The sequence below is a fragment of the Felis catus genome, chromosome B3 (assembly GCF_018350175.1).
Source record: "Felis catus isolate Fca126 chromosome B3, F.catus_Fca126_mat1.0, whole genome shotgun sequence".
Lineage (NCBI taxonomy): Eukaryota > Metazoa > Chordata > Mammalia > Carnivora > Felidae > Felis > Felis catus.
The window spans coordinates 84,492,621-84,514,437 of NC_058373.1; the positions used below are offsets into that span (position 1 = coordinate 84,492,621).

The window sequence follows — 21,817 nt, forward strand, 5'->3', positions numbered from 1 at the left end:
GGCTCAGGTCATGATCTCACAGTTCGTGAGTTTGAGCCCCACATCGGGCTCTGTGCTGACAGTGCAGAACCTCTATAGGATTCTCTCTGTTTCTCTCTCTGCTCCTCCCTCATTTGTGCACTCTCTCTCTCAAAAATAAATAATAAATAAACTTAAAAAAAAAAAAATAACAGGCAAACCCAGTCTATGGTGATAAAAATCACAATAGTAGTTGCCTGAGGCAAGAGCACAAGAGACCTTTCTGGAGGGTGATATAAAGTTCCCTCTATATTGATCTGGGTGATGCTAACTTAGGTGTATGTGTATACTGGTCGATTTATCACACTACTTGAAATGGATGCCTTTACAACAATGTAGCTCAAAAAACATTAACCTTAAAAAGATATTTATTGGGGCGCCTGGGTGGCGCAGTCGGTTAAGCGTCCGACTTCAGCCAGGTCACGATCTCGCGGTCCGGGAGTTCGAGCCCCGCGTCAGGCTCTGGGCTGATGGCTCAGAGCCTGGAGCCTGTTTCCGATTCTGTGTCTCCCTCTCTCTCTGCCCCTCCCCCGTTCATGCTCTGTCTCTCTCTGTCTCAAAAATAAATAAACATTGAAAAAAAAATTAAAAAAAAAAAAAAAAGATATTTATTGGGGCTCCTGGGTGGCTCAGTCAGTTAAATGTCTGACTTCAGCTCAGGTCATGATCTCACAGTTCGTGAGTTCGAGCCCCGCATCAGGCTCTGTGCTGACAAGCTCGGAGCCTGGTGCCTGCTTCCGATTCTGTGTCTCCCTCTCCCTGCCCCTGCCCCATTCGCGTTCTGTCTCTCTCTCAAAAATAAGTATTAAAAAACTTTTTAAGATAATTATTTACATGAAATAAATAATTACCTCACTTACATAAAGCCATATACACAGATATAAGTAGGGTGTGTATTATGCACAGAGAGACTATTCAGGAAAAACACAGGAGGGGAATGTTTCATCCCCTTATCCATTTACTGGATCCTACTCTGCTGCGTGCCTAGAAAAAATAGCTTTCCAGAAAAGTGTGCAATAATTTGAAAATATTGAAGATCAGAAAATTCTCCTACATCCAATCTGCTTATTTTCTAAATTTCATAAACTACAGACAGAAAACTGTGTTTTCAGTGAGTTACATTTTTTTAAAGTAACTATCCTAGTTTTTGGAAAATTTTTAAAAAGGAGAAATGTGTTTGTTAAATAAGCTTATCTGACAGCCTAACACAAATACCTCACAAGGAGCACATGGAGATGGGGGAGAATACAAAAGGAATCTCAGAACTTTGAGTGAACCTTGAAGAACAGAAAGTCCAGCAGTAGCATTTTATAGAGGAGGGACAGACCCTGAAAGATGAAATGGCTTCTGTGGATCCCATAGCTAGTTCGTGGAGACATTTCAACTGTAACCCACCTTCCCTGATTCCCAGCCAAATAATCTTCCTTCTCTACACTGTGATTTAGGTTAGGGTAGTTCATAAAAACTCAAACAGACTGAATCATAGGGCATCCAGTATTTAGACTGAGGGACTTAGCCACATAAGAGAAAGGGGGAAGAATGAGAGCAAAGAAACAAGGGAGTACCTCTTTAAAGGGTCCACATTTGTAGAATGGCTCTTCAGTGTACAAAATTGTGTCAGGGAAATTACATTATTTTTGAACTCTTTAATACCATTAAAAAATACAACTCTGGCTCAGTCTGAAGAACATGTGACTCTTAATCCCAGGGTTGTGAGTTGAAGCCCCACACTGGGTATAGACATTACTAAAATAAATAAATAAATAATTTAAAAAATCCTAATTTCTGCTTGAGTTGAGGTGCATCTGTTCTTTGTCCAGGAGTAAGGGAATTCTAGGTCTGCTTAGTGTAAATGACACTGACACAGGACACTGAGGAGTGCAGGGATCTTCTGAAGGAAGGGAGCTGGTACCAAACACTTAGGCTGCCCTTTTGTATTCTGAGTGAAAAAGAAAAAAAGCTACCAGTTAAGCAAAGTCTGAGACAATGGGAAGAGGAATTCTTTTAAGTTATGCTCAAGGGGGCCTCAGTGGCTCAGTTCGTGAAGTGGTGAAGCAGTTAAGCATCAGACTCTTGATTTCAGCTCAGGTCATGATCTCACGGTTCATGAGGCCCAGCCCAACTAGCAGTGCAGAGCCTGCTTGGGATTCTGTCCGCCTCTCTCTGCCCCTACCTTGCTTGCTCTCTCTCTCTCTCAAAGTAAATTAAAAACAATAAACTCAAAAAAAAAGTTATTTCTGGATTAATAGTGTCTTTTAAGTCAGCTATGAACAAATGAAGGCTTTGAAAGAGCATTAACTCTGTCACTGGAAAATACCTCCAGGGGCGCCTGGGTGGCTCAGTCAGTTAAGTGTACGACTCTTCATTTTGGCTCACGTCATGATCCCAGGATCATGGGGTCAAGCCCCATGTGGGGCACCGTGCGGACAGCATGGAGCCTGCTTGGGATTCTCTCTCTCTCTCTCTCTCTCTCTCTCTCTCTCTCTCTCTCTCCCTGCCTCTCCCCTACTCATGTTCTCTCTAAATCAATCGATCAATCAATCAGTCTTCTAAAGTGCTTTGTGTTTCCCTCAGATGCTCCTGAATTTATACTCTCTTTGCCTCCTGCTGTTCTCGGACTGAATAAAGAGAAGATCTCAAAGGGGAAGCCTGAGTTAATTATTCTCTCAGGACTACATTGACACTACCTCACCTCAGGTGTCTTGTTCTTCACATTAATTTGTGTCTTCAAGTTTGCATTTAAATATAATTACTTGCTCTTTGGTCCTGTAGCAGGTTTATCATTTTTTGAAAAATTGTCCCGATGTATTATAAAATACATCATATATGTTCACGTTGGATTTCTTTTTCCCTAATAGCTTCATTCTAAAGCAGGAATGGAAGGAAGAGTGTGTTATATGGGCACCTGAATTCTGTCCATCATGGTGAGTCTTATACTCATTTGCTAAAAATTAGTATTATCAGGGTAATTGAGGGCAAAGCTAAATGGAGTCCAGATCTGGTATTTCAGCCGTCCTTCAGTAATTTGGAATTCCTAGAGTGAAAAACACCTAAGGGAGCCCTTGTGGGAATGACTGGGAGTATAGCAACATAGACCATTGTGAAGATATGGTGATATTTCTTTTTTCTTTTAAATGTTTTTTGTTTGTTTGTTTGTTTGTTTTTATTTTTGAGAGAGAGAGGCAGAGCACGAGCAGGGGAGGGGCAGAGAGAGAGGGAGACACGGAATCCAAAGCAGGCTTCAAGCTCTGAGCTGTCAGCACAGAACCTGACACAGGGCTCAAACCCATGAACCGTGAGATCATGACCTGAACCAAAGTCAGACGCTAAACCGACTGAGCCACCCAGGTGCCCCTATTTTTTCTAATGTTTATTTATTTATATTTGAGACAGAGTGTGAGCAGGGGAGGGGCAGAGAGAGAGGGAGACAGAGAAACCTAAGCAGGCTCCGTGCCATTAGTGCAGAGCCTGACACGGGGCTTGAACTCACAAGTTGTGACATCATGACCTAAGCTGAAACCAAGAATTGGACACTTAACCGACAGAGCCACCCAGCCACCCCATTTATTTTGAGAAAGAGAGAGAGACAGCACATGAGCAGGGGAAAGGTAGAGAGATGGAGAGAGAGAATCCCAAGCAGGCTCCGCGCCATCAGCGAGGAGCTCAGCCCGTGAGATCATGGCCTGGGCCAAAATCAGACATCAGATGCTTAACTAACTGAGCCACCCAGGCACCCTGAAATGGTGCTATTTTGATTTAGGTATTCTTTCAGCAAATAGAGTTCTCAGTAAGAGAGACCAGGCAGCTGTTAGTGCCCCCTATAGCCCACAATGAGTAGGGTTCTCAAGTAAAATATAGGACTAGGAGTTAAATTTGCACTTACATTTTTTTAGTGTAAATATGTCTCAAGTATTGCCGGGACAGACTCATACTAAAAATATTGCCTATCTGAAGTTCACATTTAACAGGGCACCCTATATTTAGTACATCTGACAACCCTAGGTGAGACATACATGGGAGGGTGAGTGGTAGTGGGGAATGAAGCATCTAACAGCCCAGTAGTCTTACAGGAGGCAGGAGGGAAACAAGGAGAAGAAAGGAGGTGAGTAAAAGGCACCTGAGAGAGGAAAGAAAGGCAAGAAGACCAGCTTTTCCCTGCTGGTCCCAGCTAATAACAAATCTGCTTGAATGTACACTCTATAAGCAAAGGGACTTCCATTTAGAGAACTACTTAGAAAAAGCCATAGAAAGCAGTGAGATGAAAAAATATAAGAGATGGGAACACCAATGAGTAAATGCAGTAAATCTGGAGAGATAGTCTTTAATTTTCTCTTGTCATGTCTATTTCATTTGATGTTTCAAAATTCCCTGAAGCTCTGCCACTGAAAAATACTTCTAGGGAAGCTCTGTCTTCCGAGATTTGTTCTTTGTTGGCAATATTCAGTCTGACGGATGCTTCCAGAGACCCTACATACACAACTTGCTTTCAACCCGGAATTGAAATAAACAGGAAGACAATTATCTAGTAGTCATTGATGGCAGCCAAAAATAGTTTGTACAGAGTCCTTTCAGTTCACTATTATCAAATGGATTAGATTATTAAGGTAACCACGATAATTTATTGTAAATAACAGTGTCATATGAAGGGGTTTTGGTAGTTTCTGACAAGAAATGTGATGGAAATTTCAACCACATTAAAATGATTACCCCACCATCTCTTTGGTGTTAATTAAAATCCAGCACAAAAAGCAAATGCTGGAAAAAATCACTGCTAGGGACTTAAATTTCTACTATGGTAGAGACGTAAATTCATTTTTGAAGAGACTGGGTCAGATTGCCCTATCACTCTCAGCTAGACTAGAACATTACTTGGTATCAAGTTTAGTTCACATAGAAACCTTTAAAATTGAACAGATTTCTTTTGCTTTCTATGACCACATCAGAACAGAGAATGTCCAGGTTCTGACAGGTGCCAGTGGAATTCTCTCACAATTCTGCTGTTCCTTGGGCTGTCTGGGGCAGAGTGGTGTCCTGGCCTGGGAGAAGAGAATGGGCCTCCACTTCCATGAAATAGGTTCCTTTGGAAGTGGTCATGGCAGGTCTTCCCGAAGGTAAGTCCCCTGTTGCTTAAGATGTACTGAACTACTAAGTCTTTTTTTTTTTTTTTTGTAAGTTTATTTATTTTTTTAAGTGATCTCTACTCCCAGTGTGAGGCTCAAACTCACAATCCTGAGATCGAGCCACACGCTGTACTAACTGAGCCAGCTAGGTGCACCTATTCCTAAGTCTTTAAAAATATATTATTCTATTTTCCTCATTTCAGTGACCTTGTCCTAGAATCCACAGCTGCGGTTTTTTTTTCTATCCCTTGCTCCAAAGCTGTGCTGTCTGTTGCTACTAAGTTTTTATACATACAGTAGATATGGCTATTACATGCACATGATTTTTTTAAAGGATCAATTCTCTGTAAACTCTTTTGTAACTTTTTGTTCACCTGAGAGAAAATGAAAACGTTTGTATGGTCTTCTACCATTTCTTCTTCGTATACTCTAATCATAATAATGTAAATTCATAAAGAGAGCCAGCCAAGTTAAGCTAGGGCTGTTGTATACCATAAACTACTACTTGCAGAGCTGTATACTCATACTACTCAAGGCTTCCTTGTGTTCAGAAGGAAATTTGTGTTCCAGGAAGCTGTCACTCTGATAGTATCTATTGATTCAAATTAAGGGCCATGTCCTTTGGCATTTAGTCTTATTCTGTGGCAGGAGTGGTCAGATCTTTGAAGAAATGGATCTTTTCCAAGTTAGGCCCTCTGATGTCCAACTGCTAAAGAAATAAACTCTAGTCAGACCAAGTTTTTGAAGAGAAAGTCTCAGGAAGGATTGCTGCTTTACACAGATAAAAAGGGCTTTTTATCTTTTAAAGCAAATCACATGGCTCTTTTTGTTCGTTGACCCACCAAGGGAAGTTTATGTGAGGCAATCAGTATTGAACAGTTTGTGCTTTACAAATGTCACCAGATTTTTTATTCTGGTCCACTGCCATTATCCCCGGAGATTCTAACACCACTCATATGTTGGTCTTGTTTCTTAACCTCTTAAACCTGGTCATTTTCAGCCCCCTGTGAGATGGCCAACCTGGACCTTTTAAATTACTTAAAAGCGTTCCAGGGGTGCCTAGGTGGCTCAGTCAGTTAAGCACTGACTCTCCGTTTGGGCTCAGGTCCAGATCTCACAGGTTGTGAGATCAAGTCCTGCCCTTCATAGAACCCTGTGCTGATTGGAACTTGCTTGGGATTCTCTCTCTGTCCCTTCCCCTCCCCAACCCCCACCTGCTCTCTGTTTCTCTCTCTCAAAATAAATAAGTAAACCTAAAAAAAAAAAAAAAAAGTGTTCTACCTTCAGGATTTCAAACTTTTAAGTTCTTCATTTTAACCACAACCTCTTTACCAGCCCCACTCCTTCATCCCAACTACCAGTTCCTTGGTGTATTCTTTGGCCCATCCCTTCCTTACCTAAAGGCCTCTATTGTCCATCCCCATCTGCCTTTGCTTGCCTTCTTTTGTTCCTTTCACCTCCTGCAGCATCTTACCTAAACCTAATTTTGGACAGCCCCAAACCATTCCACTTCCTCCATTCCTACACACAAGTATTGCTAGAAAAGTCGTGAAATTATACAGCTGGAAATTCACTCTCATTTGAAGATCCTTGTTTTCATCTTTAATTGAATTCCCATTAATTTCCTGAAGGAGCTCTCTCACCCTTTGCAATATTAACTTGAAAAATGGCTTAACGGGGCACCTGGGTGGCACAGTCGGTTAAGCGTCCGACTTCGGCCAGGTCACGATCTCGCGGTCCGTGAGTTCGAGCCCCGCATCGGGCTCTGGGCTGATGGCTCGGAGCCTGGAGCCTGTTTCCAATTCTGTGTCTCCCTCTCTCTCTGCCCCTCCCCCGTTCATGCTCTGTCTCTCTCTGTCCCAAAAATAAATAAATGTTGAAAAAAAAAAAAAAAGAAAGAAAGAAAAATGGCTTATCTCCTAAAACCTCCATTCCCTTTTCTGTTAATTGGGAAGATGGGCTACAGCAGTACTTCTCAAACTTTAATAGACATAGAATCATCTGGAATCTTGTTTAAAATGCAGATTCTGATTTAACGTCTGGTGTACCAAGTGATGCAATGCTACAGACCATATTTTGAGTAGTATCGTGAGTAGCTTCAAGTGAGCTCAAGCTTATTTTAAAATAATAATACACAACACTCGTGAGTCTGAGTCCTGAGTCATAACCTCACTATTCTCACTGTCAGCAGATGACTTAACTAAGATCTACAAGCCATCTGCAATCTGCTGAAGCCTCTTCAGCAATTTTTGTCCTTTCCAGTAACTTTCCCATCCTGAACTTTTCTCCCTTTTCTTTTCTAGGTTACTTTTTCTACTTGCCTCCATTCTGTCCCTTCTTGGTGGCTTGAGACCTGTTCTCTTCAGTTAATCCCTTTCCACTGGCTCTTTTCGCAGCTAACTGCAAATACCTTTAGGCTTGTAGCCTGACATAAACCATGCCTTGCTAGGGTTAGTATAATAGACAAACATCTCAAAGGTAGGCACCATCTCTACCCCTGGTTTCTTTCTAATTCCACATTTGCAGCTGAGTATCTCTACCTGGGTGGCCTGAGGACCTACAAACTGAACCACTGTGGGAACCACTCATCTTCACCCAAAGCAACTTCCTGCCTTACTTTGTTATTTTTTCTTGTTCCTTTCCCCTTACTCGCATACCTACTCAATTAGCAAATTGTGTTGATTTATACCTTCAAAATGTCTGTTGCAGGCTAGTCGACTCTTGACTTTCAAAAAAAAAAAGTTCTTTTGTAAAGCTTTGTACCTGAAGACGTTCATAATAGTGTTACTGATGATAATAATAAAATTGGAAATAACTAAGTGCTCAAAACAAGGGAATAAAAAAGTAAATGTAGTTTTTAATGTTACAGTGACTAAAATGAAACTCTGTGTGTTGGCATGGATTAAATGAAAAGCATCTACAAAATGGTATGTCTAATATGATCCCATTTTTTTTTTCAACATTTATTTATTTTTGGGACAGAGAGAGACACAGCATGAACGGGGGAGGGGCAGAGAGAGAGGGAGACACAGATACGGAAACAGGCTCCAGGCTCTGAGCCATCAGCCCAGAGCCTGATGCGGGGCTCGAACTCCCGGACTGTGAGATCGTGACCTGGCTGAAGTCGGACGCTTAACTGACTGCGCCACCCAGGCGCCCCTATGATCCCATTTTTTAAATAGGAGGGAAGGAAAGAGATACCTGGAGAAATGTATCTTAAATAACATTTCATTGTGCTGCCTGCCTGGCTCAGTCGGTAGAGCATGCAACCTTTGGTCTCAAGGTTATGAGTTCAAGCCCCATGTAGGATAAAACATTACTTAAAAACATAAAGTCTTTTTAAAATTAAAAAAAAAAAGAAGTAACATTGTATTGATTCCAAAATATTAATAGGTATCTCTGGGTGTTAGAACTGTGGATGATTTTTACTTTCTTCTTTTCATCTCCTGCATAGCCTGAAATTGTTACAATATATATGCTGTATTCCACTGAGGCACAAATACAGTACATACTAAGATTCCCAGATGAATGTGAGGTACATACACAGATTTTACAAAAAGAATAAAGAAGAATCTGACTCACAACCTCTGGCCTCTTAGCCAGGCCAAACATATAAAAGAGTCAGAGGAAAGAAAAAGATAAAGAAGTTTCTTTAGAGCGCCATTGCCAGGCTCTGAGTTGTGTCCTCTGCCCCCAGGATCCCAAGAAAGATGCTTCAGCAGGAGGACTTGGAGAGCCTCCTACAGTATGGGTGACCCAGAGTTCTGGTGCCTGAGAAAGCTGAAGCCTCCGGGGATGGGGCCTGAGTGTGTCTGCAAATATAGAAGATGACAGAAGGGCCAAAAGCAGTATTGGAAAGGGAGTCAGAGGCTCCCTTGAGTCAAGGCCACCGCCTTGAAAGGTTTCCCAAGGGCCAGATGGGAGCCAGATGTGTTGGGGTTGGGTTGTCTTGGGCTGGAGAGGAACTTCTGGATGCCCAGAGGGTTGAAGAAGTTGCTGCAAGTAGCCACCTACACATAAAGATATACGGCCCTAGAAGAGTGGCCAAGAGAAGAAGCATCAGCTTTAACCAGGCTCACCAGAAGCACCAGCTTTAAGTAGCTGCTAGGCCTAGAAAACATTAACCATTCATTCTTACCTACCCTCCCATCCTAGCCCTCCACTGTCCATCCTCCACCTTGGCTGGGGGCAGAATTGAACCAGGAGTGACTGAACCAGAAAAGCCAACCACGTTCCCAATCCCTTTCCGCTGGGAGGCTTTAATCTGAAACCAACTTAAACTGGCAGATTAGAAATGATGTGGTGCTGTTTGGAATTTTTATTGTTCTAGAACTGGATATTCTGATTTCTGAATTGAGACTTCATTTATTACTTAAAGTGACCATAGAACTGCATATTGTCTGAGGAACAGCAAAGTAATGGGACCTGCCAGGTTTTCGTGTAGGGGAAAGAAAGATTGAAGAAAGGGTGGGAGAGAAAAAATCAAATTGGAGTTTTATCACAATCTGTTCATCAGATTCTGTTAGCAGAATGCAGATGCCTGCTTCCATCATTTCTTGCCCCCGCAAACTTAAACACTACCTATTCTAACAGTATAGATTCATTCTGCCTGTTTTTATACTTTATATAAATGGAATCTTCAGGATGTGCTCTTTTGTGGCTGGCTTCTTCCTTTCAACATTATGTGAAGTTCATCCATATTGTTGCATGTAACTGTATTTCAGTCATTTTTATTGTTGTACAATGTTGTATAGTGTGAACACCACAACTATAGATTGTACCATTCATGGGCATTTAAATGCTTCCAGTTTTTGCCTATTACAAATAGCACTGCTATTTAGTATACACTGCTATTTAGCACTGCTATGTAGTATATTACTTTTAACAATAGGGGGACAGCTATTTAAAAATCTCTTGTAAATATTCTTTCCCTTTCATAACCATTACTACCACCCCAGTTCAGGCCTTCAGAAACATTCACTTGGACTATTCACAATAGCCTCCTGATTGATATCCCCATCTATATATAGTTCATCATAAACAATGCCACTAGCTTTATATTCCCAGGGCATAGTTCTAATTATGCTGCTTCCCTTAGTCCAAAACATTAAATATTGGTGCACCTGGGTAGCTCCATTGGTTAAGCGTCTGACTTCGGCTCAGGTCATGATCTCACAGCTCGTGAGTTCGAGCCCTGTGTCAGGCTCTGGGCTGACAGCTCAGAGCCTGGATCCTGCTTTGAATTCTGGGTCTCCCTCTCTCTCTGCCCCTCCATCACTCGCACTCTGTCCCTCTCTCTCAAAAATAAACACTAAAAAAAAAAAAAAAATTCTTTTTTTAAAGCAAAAATATTAAATGTCTCCCCATTGCCTTCCAACCAGAGCCTAAGTTCCTTAGCTTAGGCATTCAAGGCCTCTTCCTTGCATTTGTGTCCTAATCTAGAACATTTGTGAGTCCTAGTCAAGCTAGGCCATTGCCATGTCCTAAGCACAGGCTTTTTTTCCCTTCTCTGCTTCTCTCTTCGTGTCACTCCCACTCCATGTTACATCTTGGTGCCACTGATTGACATTGCTTCCAACAACTAACACACCTGGAGGATTTCTTGTCTTCCTATGCTAAGCTCACATATACTTCTTCCAACAGGAAGCGTACATTCCCTATGGCCCAAGGTAATTTGCCATTTACAGTGCTCTGTTGGAGTCTACCTTATGTATCATGAACTGTCTGTTAGTGTTGCTTTTAGTCATGTTTCATCTTCCCCACTGAACTCTGGTTGTGGTGGGGCCCTTGTCTGGTTCATCTCTCTGCCTCCCAGAGCAGCCAGCCCAGCTTCTTACTCATAGAAGGGGTTCAATACATGTTTGTTGAATGACTTTGGAGAAGTTGTTTGAAAATATCTTCCTGATTTTTATCTCCAATTCCCACTTCTCCTTTGAGTGAATTCCCCTCTTGCTCCATGGTATTTTGTGTGTGAGCTGGCTAACTCAAGAACACAGTCTTTGGTGTCTGATCCTTTGATCCTCAAGAAATATTAACTTCTCACTGCCACCCTCTATAATCATTACCATGTAAGCCCCCTATGTCTTATATGAATTCAGTATGATGTATTAGGCATCATTATGTACATGCACTGTGATAACTGGAATAAAATTTGCTATACACCTGTAAGACCTCATTCCAGAATTTTTACTCTTGGAAATGTTTTAGATCTGTTATTGGTTGATTTTCCAAAGTTGCCTTTGTTGGACCACTGTGGACAAAATGCATTTGGGGTGAAATTTGGGGATCTCAACTCAGGTCCATCAATCATTTCAAAGCAAGGAGAAAATAAGACTGGAGCATTCTCTTACTTTCCCATCAATAACTGGCTTCTCAAAACTAGTTCCTAAATTAGTGACTGAAAATATTGGTTATAATGATCAGAAACCTCATTCATTTGCTGTCTCCCCTGTTACTACCCCGAGAGAGGCTGGCTGATTCTGAGCATCAGAGATGACTTAATTTTGTGGTAAGAAAATAGGAATTAGAGGAAGCCAATTAGGAAACCTCAAGGAAGAGGAAGTGTCTCTAGGCTAAAGGGAAGGCTGCTGAGTCTTATTTCCTCTCTGTCCTTAATTCGGTCTCTTGGTGCTGGCCAACTTCTGTACCTCCCTTTCCCCACCTGATTAGGGGGCTGGAATGGGGGTAAGGGTGAGGGTGTCGAGCAGAGCGAATGAAGTTAAATAACATTCCTAAAGACCTCAAGATGATAGGTATGAAAATCTTATCAATGAACTGATTGATGCTTACAGTTCCCACCCCCCTGTCCACAGCCGTGGGTGAGGCTGCATGTGTGTGGGACAGGGTGGGTAAGAACTGGCTGCTCTCCAAGTTAAGAAAATAGACTTTCACTTCTGAACAATAGCAGAGTGCAGTGCAGGTTGGTGCAGTACTTGGTTTCCTTCTGTACTAGGGCGAGATCAAAGCAAAATAGCCAACAATCCAGTCCTTTATTCACCAGTGGCTCCCCTTTACAAAGAGAGAAGCTGAGTTCAAGTCTATTAGTATGTGACTTATTTTCACAGTAGTGGTTAATATTTTTTTTCTTTGTGCCTTTAAGGTGGGTACAGCATGCTTGCCTGTTTAAGAAACCAAGGTCATGGTCATCAGGTAGTCTGTGGCAAGGCTCAGATTGTAATTCAGCGCTTCTGACACTCAGAGCCTGACCATGTTCGAGACTCAGGCCCCTCCCTTCCCCTTCAGATTTTTCACTGGAACATTTGCTGTTCTCTTAAGCTATGCAGGGCTTCCTGTGTTATCATGCCTAAGGGGAAGTTGTATGTTAAAAACCACCAACGGTTAAGCCCAAGACAGCTGGGGTCTTCCATTGCTTCTTCCAGTATTCTGGGGAGACCCATGAGAACTCTCAAGTGTTTCTCAAGACCTTTGGCTTCCAGAAACAAGAGATCAGTCAAGCACTGCATCTTCATTTAAGGAGGGTTTGAGAAAGCAAGAGAAACGTCAAAAGTTGTAAGAGGATAATACTGACGTTGTTATAGCTAAAAATCAAGGGTAAACTGAAAGCTAAAGGTTTTGGCTCTAAAAAAGAAAAAAAAAGTTTTGGCTCTATATAAGGGAAGGTGGGGGATTCCTGGATAGTTTTAGTTAAATGTCCTTTGGGTTAGGCTGATGCAAGTTTATTCCCTTTCATAGCAAAGGACAACATTCTCAATATTGGCGATGACTAATAGAATCCAGGCACAGAATTATATGGACTGGTAAGGAAAGGATGGAGCAGAATGGAAATGACAGTTGTGTGACTGCTATGTCGACAGACATCATCTTGTACCCACCATTGGTATTGGAGGATGAGAGAACCACACAAGATGTTACGGACAAGGGGGCAGGGGAGTGTTGCTTTATTGGAATCTGGTCACGTAAAGGATTTGAAGGACTTTCAAGTAAAGGCATAATCAAGTGCTTCATGTAAGTCACAGAAGCACACTTCCCCCACATTTGGTGCATTTGTCCTTTTCTGCCCATAAATTATATAGAACTAGAGTACAGAGACATCACTTTTCTCCTTCCCAGAGACTCAGCCAGAATGACAACTCCCAGGCAGCCAACCATAGCTACTGGAGGAAGAGCTGTAGGACTGACATTGCTGTGAGAACGATACAAATAGGGAAACATACAAATAGAGCCAGGTCCCGGCCCTCAGTCCCCTGAGAAGCACCTGACTGGGAAGTCTGACCAGGGAGCTGGGCAGAGGTCTACCTCCCTCCTACTGTCCACCCAAGCTGCTACATCCTGAGCTCTGTCCTGGCTCCAGTTGACCTTTGGGGTCCCTTAACATCAAGAAATCCTCACTCTCCTAAAATACTGTTACCAGTGTTGATGGCTAACTCACAGGGCATTGTGTTTCAACATCTGCTAATATCACATGGAAACACAGATAAGCTCCATTTTTATATTCCCTGGGCTCATTGTAAGCTAAGGGCTAAATTCTTATCTTGCCTTTAAACACCACGTGATTCAGCATGTCTGCAGTCACTGGGAATCTACGCTGCCACTTTTTACCTTTGCCTTGTGGGTAACCCCAACCTTCCACCTACCTCCACCCCCAGGGGAGAATGTGGGCTTTGCCAAATGGAGGCCCCCAGGAGATTTTCCAAGACTCACAAGATGTCAAGTCATCTCTAAAATTTTTCAAAAAACCAGAAAGTCATTTCAAAAAGTCTAACTTGGTGGCCCCACAGAGAGGAAGATCAAATTTTCCACACAGACACAGCAAGTCTGCCCCCATAGGCCTGTGTTAAAGCTACAAGAGTATTGACGACTTTGGTGAAAGCTCCCTAACCCAAGGGGGAAGTCCACCTGGGTGAGTAGTTTGGCTGCTGCTTGGCACCCAGTGGCACATATTCAGTCTGCTTCCAGGGGATTTCCCTTAGCAGTGGAATCAGCGAGGGGTTTGTCTTTCAGAAAGATTTCCCAGAGGAATTCATTTGTGTATGGGGAAAAAAATCTCAAATTCTAATATAAAATCTCTGACCTTTTAGGTTTTTGAAATTTGGATTTCTCATTTATTCACAACTCTCTCCAAATTAGGAAAAACAAACATAACAGAAAACTCAGATAGTGAGCATGCATATCCATTGAATGATCTGAGTGCTTACTTCATGCTAGACATGGTTTGCCATTGAGGATACACTGGGGAGCAAAATAAATGTGCCCACTGCCCTAAGGGAGTCTAATGTTCTAATTGTAGCTTTCAGTTTGTGTTTGTGTGGAAAATGAGGTTGATTCTTTCCAGGTTGAGTACTAAAATGTATATACCATCTGAAATCCAATGCCTCTTTCAGGGCCCAGCTTAAATGTAACCTCAAGAAGGGATGAGGATTTCTTTGAACATGTGACATTCTAATGGCTTCCAGTGTCTGTGATTTTAAATATCCCATCACTGCATGGCAGTGGGAATGACAAGCAGACATATCCTATCCCATAGGAATAATCAACAGGATTTGGTAACTGACTAGACAGGAAAGCAACAATAACATAAACTGTTTAATGTGCCAGGTTACATGCTAGGTACTTTGTTTAGGTCTTCACTTGCCTTCTCATTTAATCCTCACAACAGCCTCCAATAAAGTGGATCTTATCCAAAATTAATAGATAAGGGAATCCAGACTTAGAGAGTTTGCATAAGGTCACATATCTAGTAAATGCCACAAATGGCATTTAAATCCATATTTAAATAGAAAAGGATGTACTCCTAACCCCGATGCTGTAAGGGATTCATTCATTCAACTAGTATTTATTGAGCACTTGATATATGCTAGGCATTGTTCAAGTTGCCTGAGCTACAGGAGTGAACAAAGATTCTTGCCCTCATGGAGCAAGTGGGGGGGTGGGGCCAGTGGGGGTGGGGTGGGGGATGGGACAATAAACAGTGAACAAAATTATGAATTACAGAACAAAAAAAAAAAAGAAAATGAAGGATGAGGATACTATAGGGACAGAGTAAGAAGTTTTGAGGAATCGAAGACTGCTGCAAGGTTTGGGTTCTGAGTACTTGTAAAGTGTGGTACAAGGGGCGGGAACTGGCTTGGTGGGGGAAGAAATGACATGATGAGCTCTGTTTTAAATACACTGGGTTTTGAGGTACCTTTTGTCTCAAAGTGAAAAACATCCCACAGGCAATTAGATAAGAATGCGTTCTGGAGAAGGGTCCAGCTGGAGACATAGGTTTGGGAGACATTAGCATGGGGTGGGGGTGGGGGGCTGTTGAGGCTGTGCAACTAAAAGAGTTCACCCTCCTTAGCAGCCTTACAGAGAACTCTTTATGACTATTCAGGTAAAGTCTGGTAAATTATAATACACTAGCGTTGCTCAGAGTGTGAGGAAAAAAGCACCCAAAAGGTCAGGAGTTGGTCCTGAGGGTAGGGTAGGGACCTGTGGCAGAAGTAAGGGACAACTTTTATCGGTACACTTGGAAATTAGAGCTGGAAAGTACCCCGTGTGCCAAAGATGTTGTATGCATTTAGTATTATCTTAATCATGTCTCACTTTTGGACTTTTTCAGCTTGATAAAAATGGAGGTTTAATTTTTTGTTTTCAACGTTTATTTATTTTTGGGACAGAGAGAGACAGAGCATGAACGGGGGAGGGGCAGAGAGAGAGGGAGACACAGAATCGGAAACAGGCTCCAGGCTCTGAGCCATCAGCCCAGAGCCCCACGCGGGGCTCGAACTCACGGACCGCGAGATCGTCACCTGGTTGAAGTCGGACGCTTAACCGACTGCGCCACCCAGGCGCCCCTGGAGGTTTAATTTTTAAAAACATTGTTGACATTTGGGGTTTCCTTAAGAACTACTTAAGAGGGTCTTACACATTTTTTTCCTTTAAATGCAAAGTGAGCTTAGGAGAAAATATGTTAAAGAGGTAAGAATCCTTGCTTTAGTATTAACTTACAGCAGGCACTCAAGTGCCAGAAACCTTGGCAAAACCGGCCTCCCAGATGCACAAACGGGGGAGGTTAGGGACACCAGCCTAACGTCATGTTTTGCATTCAATATTGGTTAAATAGGAGTGTGCCTTGGGGATAAATCAAAATAGGCACCGTTTTACAATTTGAAAAGCCACTTTTCCTCTCCGGAGCCACCCAGTCCGCTACTCTCATTAGTTCATTCAACAAATGAACAGGGCTATACTCCATGTCCTTTCCGTTCTTATCAATTAAAGCAACTTAACTTCATGATTCCTCATATTCCTCACCTATATTTCCTCAGTTCTACTTCTAAGACAAAACTGTCGGGATTGCTGGCCTTGCCTGGCCAGAAGACAGTTCTGTTTTTTCCAGTAGCTACTAGAACCCGCTCCCTTCTGTACCTAAAATTAACGGTTACTGCCGCAATACCTGCAACGCATTTTCTCCTGTAGTAGGAAGAAAAGTGGATGGGTAAAAAGTAGATTAGAAAGAACGCAAGAAATCTAGACACAAGCTGGATACATACGTCCCCAAACTAACGAGAGACTTAAACACATCATCCATCCATTTAGGTCCCACCGGTAGGCAGATTATTACTCGGGGCCCCCAGAAAGCTTTTTCGTCCTTGCTGCAGTCCATTCACTTTCCAGATGAAAACTCTAAACCGCCACAACGCCAGTTTCACCTGGTATCTGCACAGAACTCAGACGCGTAGCTGACGCAAGCGCTCACCAAAAGCGCCCCCCACGCCGCACCGTCCCTGCTCTCCCCACCCCCCAAGAAGGGGTGTGGCCTCGGAACGCTCTCCGCGCCTGAATTGGAGCTGGAGTCACGAGTTCCGCGCGTAAGAGCGGATGAAGCCGGCCGGTGCCCCGGAAGCAGTTGCTGCAACTTCCGGGGGGGTTGTACGCCTGGTACGGGAGCTACGGGGCTCAGAGACAGTGCTTGAAATAGTGGGTGCGCCAACATGTCCCGTGGTTCCAGCGCTGGGTTTGATCGCCACATTACCATTTTTTCACCCGAGGGTCGGCTCTACCAAGTAGGTGAGTGAACCGAGTCCGCCTGTGGTCCACTCGAATTGCTCTGTCATGGTACGGCCTGGAACAGGCAGACGCGGCCGGAGTTTAGTCCGCGACTGAAGCATGGCCCGAGCTGGGACGGGAGAAAGGCCGAGTCAGGGTCCATTCCCAAGGTGTTCCCACGCCTGTCTGGAGGCAGGGATCGGGGGGCCCGAAGGCTGAAGGCCTCGGGCTCTTAAGGGCGAGAGGCCGCACCTCCTGGACACAATAAAGAGTTAAGGAAGGTAGGACTGCAATTCTGGACTCTGGTTTCTTGACGCCTCTTCACTTGTTACGTTTTGGCCTGGATGGGCCCAACATCTGGACTTCTCTAAAGAATAATTGGCACCTTAAGTTTGCCATTAAAACACTCCTCTCCGTTTTCCTTTGTTTGCAACATGTACTTCCTTGTAGTAGTTAATTCCACACTGGCATTCAGACCCTTTTATGTGGAGGACACTGTGGCGGTCCTAGGGGATGCAAAGATGTCACACCCTCTCCTATACTGAAGCTCACAGCTTAAAGGGAGTAACATATAACGTAAACAAACGTATAAAAAGAAAAGTAAAAAGTGCCAGATTACAAGGATCTACAGATCAGGACATCTTTGAAAAACTGGCAGATCGAGTGAGTGGCTGTCAATTCTGGAGCTGTTCTTGAAATCAGCATCCCCTTTTAACCCACATCTGAATGTTTCTAAATAGTTTAAAAACTTGTTTTGAATTGTGGATGAGAAGTGGTGAACTAGCTGTTTCCTGAAAGACAGCCTTAGTGGAAATAAACCCTAAACTATTTACCATTCATTCAGTGTAACAATATATTTTGTTGGATTGAAATGGTGTCAGGGATTCTTAATCTCCTGCCATAGGGAATTTAATTAATATCTGGAGAATCTGATTTACATCTGACCCCATGATCCTTTGATTTTTGAGTGAGTTTACCGCCACAGTGCTTTGGGGAGGACAGTAATACCATCTCTGGTTGGAAATCATAAGAGAGTTGACCTATAAATGAGGTTCTCTTCACCTGTAAATTTTAGAACTAGTTCAAGATAACTTGGAATGAAATTTACACAGTGTATGGCTATATACTGTTTACAAGGTAGCAAGAAACAAGGGTAATTCAGTAACCCTTTTCACTCATCCTCAATCGAAAAATATGACCAAAGACAGAAGAAAGGTAACTCCTCAAGGAAGTTTCATTTTTAGTTTATTTCCCGAGTTTTAGAGAATTTTTCTATATTGGACTACTGCTTTGAATGTTCTATTTTATGATTTTTAATATGTGAACAGGAAAAGTCAGACCTACTCTTTGCTTTGCTATATACCATATTGTGAAATCCAGCCAAAAAGTAGTCTTTAATACTTCCAGATTAGGTGAGTGGAAAGGCTGGATATAGTGTCAGTTAAGTAATTTAAAAAGATTTGGAATGAAACATGTAGTCCAAAAGCTTAATCTCTAGACAGGGTGACTTTAAGCACTGCCTTGTTGAATAACACATTCTGCTATTCAGGGCACTAATTAGATATTGCTAGGAAAGGGAAAGTGAAAGAACAGTTAGTGTGAGCAAGCAGTATAGCGAAGAGGTCAGGCCCTGGAGCCTTACCTGGATTCAGACCCTTGCATAATGCATACTAGCCAACCTGGGCAAGTGATCTATGACATTAACATTAGCCTTAGTTTCCGTTTGCAGAGTTGGGTTAACAATTCCTTCCTGTGTGCTTGTTTTGAGGATTAAATATGATGATACATGTAGAGTGCTTAGCACAGTATTAAATGCTCAGTAAATGTTTTTAGGTGCTTATTTGATTCTTTGGCTCATTTTTTTGGTCTGTTACTTAGTAGCTCTGTAAGCATGGAGTATTTACTTTTTTATGGTCTATCCATACTTGGTTGTCTAGTGAAATATTTGTACGTTATAATATTGTGAATGCTGTTGATGAGTTTATAAACTTTAGAATCCACCAGAGACAAAGTATATAAGAATTATGAGTGCAAATTGTTAACTTTGATAGCGGAAAAAAATAAAGCAAAAATGGGGAGGTGACTGGGGAAGGAAAGATTAATGGAGAGGTGAGTGTATGCTCCTCCTCTTCCATAGTAGGACTCAAAACATAAATGTAGTCTAAAGGCAATAATTTAAAAAATAGAGATACAAATTTAAAGTTAAAATGTTACCCATAATTACAAACTGTTGACAGTGTTTGCTCCAAGGGAGTAAGAGGAAGATTTCTCATTGTTGTTTGTACTCTTTAGTAACTACTGAAAATTTTCTTATAATGAATGTATTCAGGGTGTGTGTATGTAAAAATTGTAGAACCATACACAGAGCACCAGCTTTGAAGTCTAATTTCAGAAATCCCTAAGTTATCAGTCAAGAAACTAAGGCCCAGGTGGGACAAAATAAACCTCACTATTTTCGGGCTTTTCTCTCCTGATTTTGCTGATCCTTTGCTGGATAGGTCTGGCAAGGGAGGAGAGGAGTGTCATTTGAATGTGCCTGCCAGGGGGATATGAGCACTGCCCAGTTGCTTCTAAGAAGGGAGTATACTGATAAGGAGCAGGAAAGAAATAGACTGGTAGAATCAGACTGGATAGGACACTTTTCTAATCTAGAAATACCAGTCTGGCATAGTATCAAAGCCAGGATTCCTGAGTTCAAGTTCTTGCTCCACACCAACTATGAGAATTTTCTTTGATTTGTAAAATAGAAATAATAATTTCATGTCCCTTATAGGGCTGTAAGGATTTAATGACTTAATACATACAATGTACTTATTAGAACAGTGTCTTTCACAAAGTAAGTGCTCCATAAATGTTTCAGTGAGGGATGCTGTCAGGAAGAAATGAGTGGGTGATAAAAATGGAATCAAGAGTTTTATAAATAAATGGACTGGGAAGTATTTACTGTTTACATTTTTTGCTATTAAAAAAAAAAAAACTCGTGTTAAAGTAGTATTTCTGGGGCACCTGGTCAGTCAGTTGAGCATCTGACTTCGGCTCAGTCATGATCTCACAGTTCATGAGTTCAGGCCCCACATTAGGCTCACTGCTGTCAGCCTGGAGGCCATCTTGGATACTCTGTCCCCTTCTCTCTTTGTCCCTCCCCTGCTCATGCACCTCTCTCTCTCTCTCTCCCTCTCTCTCTCTCTCTCTCTCTCAAAAATAAATAAACATTAAAAAAAAATGGTGTTTCTGAACCTAGACTTCTCATGCCCTCCTTGAATCGATTTGAAATTAAATGTCTGTATACATAAATACATACATATCATAACTACACCAGAAAGTAACGAGATCAAACACTACTATGTTTTCAAACCTCATATACACCCTCTACATCCCCATGCCAGTGCCAAGATTTCTAATGACCCCACCTGCTTAAAGATCACAGTTGTTTTGTCTTTTCATTTGGGAGACCGCCCATGAGTGAGTGGAGGAGGGGGGCAAAGAGGCAGAGAGAGAGGGGGTGGGGAGGGAGAGGATCCCAAGGAGGCTCCACACCCAGCGCAGAGCTGGATGCAGGGTTCAATCCCAGGACCTGAGATCATGACGAGCCAAAATCAAGAGTCGGACTTCCAACCGACTGAGCCATCCAGGCACCCCAAAGATCACAGTTTTTTTAAAGAGGGTAATAGGTGGTGCTAAGGAATGAGATGCACTTCTCATTTATGTTCCAAGGTTAGGGAAAGACAGAAGAATAAACAGCTTCCAAAAATCTTACAAAAAGTTTCTAGCATGCAGCATTGAAATTAAATAGACATATTTTGCAGAATACCTGCCTTGCCCCAGTAGAACAACCCTTTTTGGTGTTTGTTTGTTTTTTTTTTCCATAACCAAACTTCATAGAATGTATAGATCTCTCATTTCATTTTTTTATTTTTCCAGCCCATGTTTATATGGGGGAAAAAAACCCATATCTATCTCTCAAAACTCAGTACAGCATTTTAAACAAAATTATGGGTGGGGAAAATCTTGAGTATAGTCCTGTAATTGGCAGAACCTCAGAATCATCTATAGATGCCTTGCAAAGCCGATGAGTGTTCATAAAGGGGATATGCATCTCTGCTGTTGCAGGTCGTAGTATGAGCCATTGTCTGGTATCGTGATTGTCCTGAACGTTTTATCACAGTATCTTTTATATTTTTCCCCTGTTTTTTTCCTAGTACTATACAAATGACTCCCAGAAAAGTTGGGAAAGTGCTGGGAAAAAGTATAAGGAAAGAAAGTGAATAAGAGATGACTGAAATAGATAACTATACAAAACAACTGTTGATTTACCATTTTGTTTGTGGTCAAGGAAGCAATTTGCGTTCTAACCTAATGGTTTATTGTTAGGTTGAACCATGTGAAACTGCTGATATTTTACTATTTTTTTTACCTATTAAAGTGATTTTCGTGGGTCAACCTAATACTTTACAAATATGTATTTTACTATGTATTTAAGGAAATGAAGACTTGAGATTGAGTGTAATTCATTATAATTTGTTCCATTTAAAAAATGGGAAATGGACTATCAGTTATTATCCTGCATAATTTTGGGCATTCAAAAACAGATTATGGAGATTAATGTAATAGTGCTTGCTAGTTTGTAAGTTTTTCTGAAATTTTACCCTAAAAGCCCCAATCTTTAGTGATGGAAATAAAGTGTTTAATTA

General features: G+C 41.9%; 2 protein-coding genes across 4 annotated transcripts in view; both read left to right on the top strand.

Annotated features, from left to right (window-relative positions):
• Positions 1–21,817, top strand: part of PRORP (protein only RNase P catalytic subunit) — a 159,859-nt gene that overhangs the window by 132,134 nt on the left and 5,908 nt on the right. Inside the window, exons 8-10 of one of the 2 annotated variants that reach the window (XR_006599523.1) lie at positions 2,877–2,942; positions 4,962–5,129; positions 8,008–8,065. Coding sequence is in view for 1 of the 2 variants with exons in the window: in XM_045059787.1 (XP_044915722.1) it covers positions 2,593–2,640 (48 nt within the window). In the remaining variant the exon portion in view is untranslated. Of the gene's footprint in view, positions 1–2,592; positions 2,656–2,876; positions 2,943–4,961; positions 5,130–8,007; positions 8,066–21,817 lie in introns of those variants that run through there. The other variant, XM_045059787.1, reaches the window with a different exon arrangement.
• The window catches only part of PSMA6 (proteasome 20S subunit alpha 6), a 30,447-nt gene continuing 13,625 nt past the window's right edge, over positions 4,996–21,817 (top strand). The window contains exon 1 of one of the 2 annotated variants that reach the window (XM_019832930.3): positions 4,996–5,129. In XM_019832930.3, coding sequence (XP_019688489.1) covers positions 5,111–5,129 — 19 coding nt within the window. In that variant the 5' untranslated portion in view covers positions 4,996–5,110. Of the gene's footprint in view, positions 5,130–16,976; positions 17,148–21,817 lie in introns of those variants that run through there. The other variant, XM_003987541.6, reaches the window with a different exon arrangement.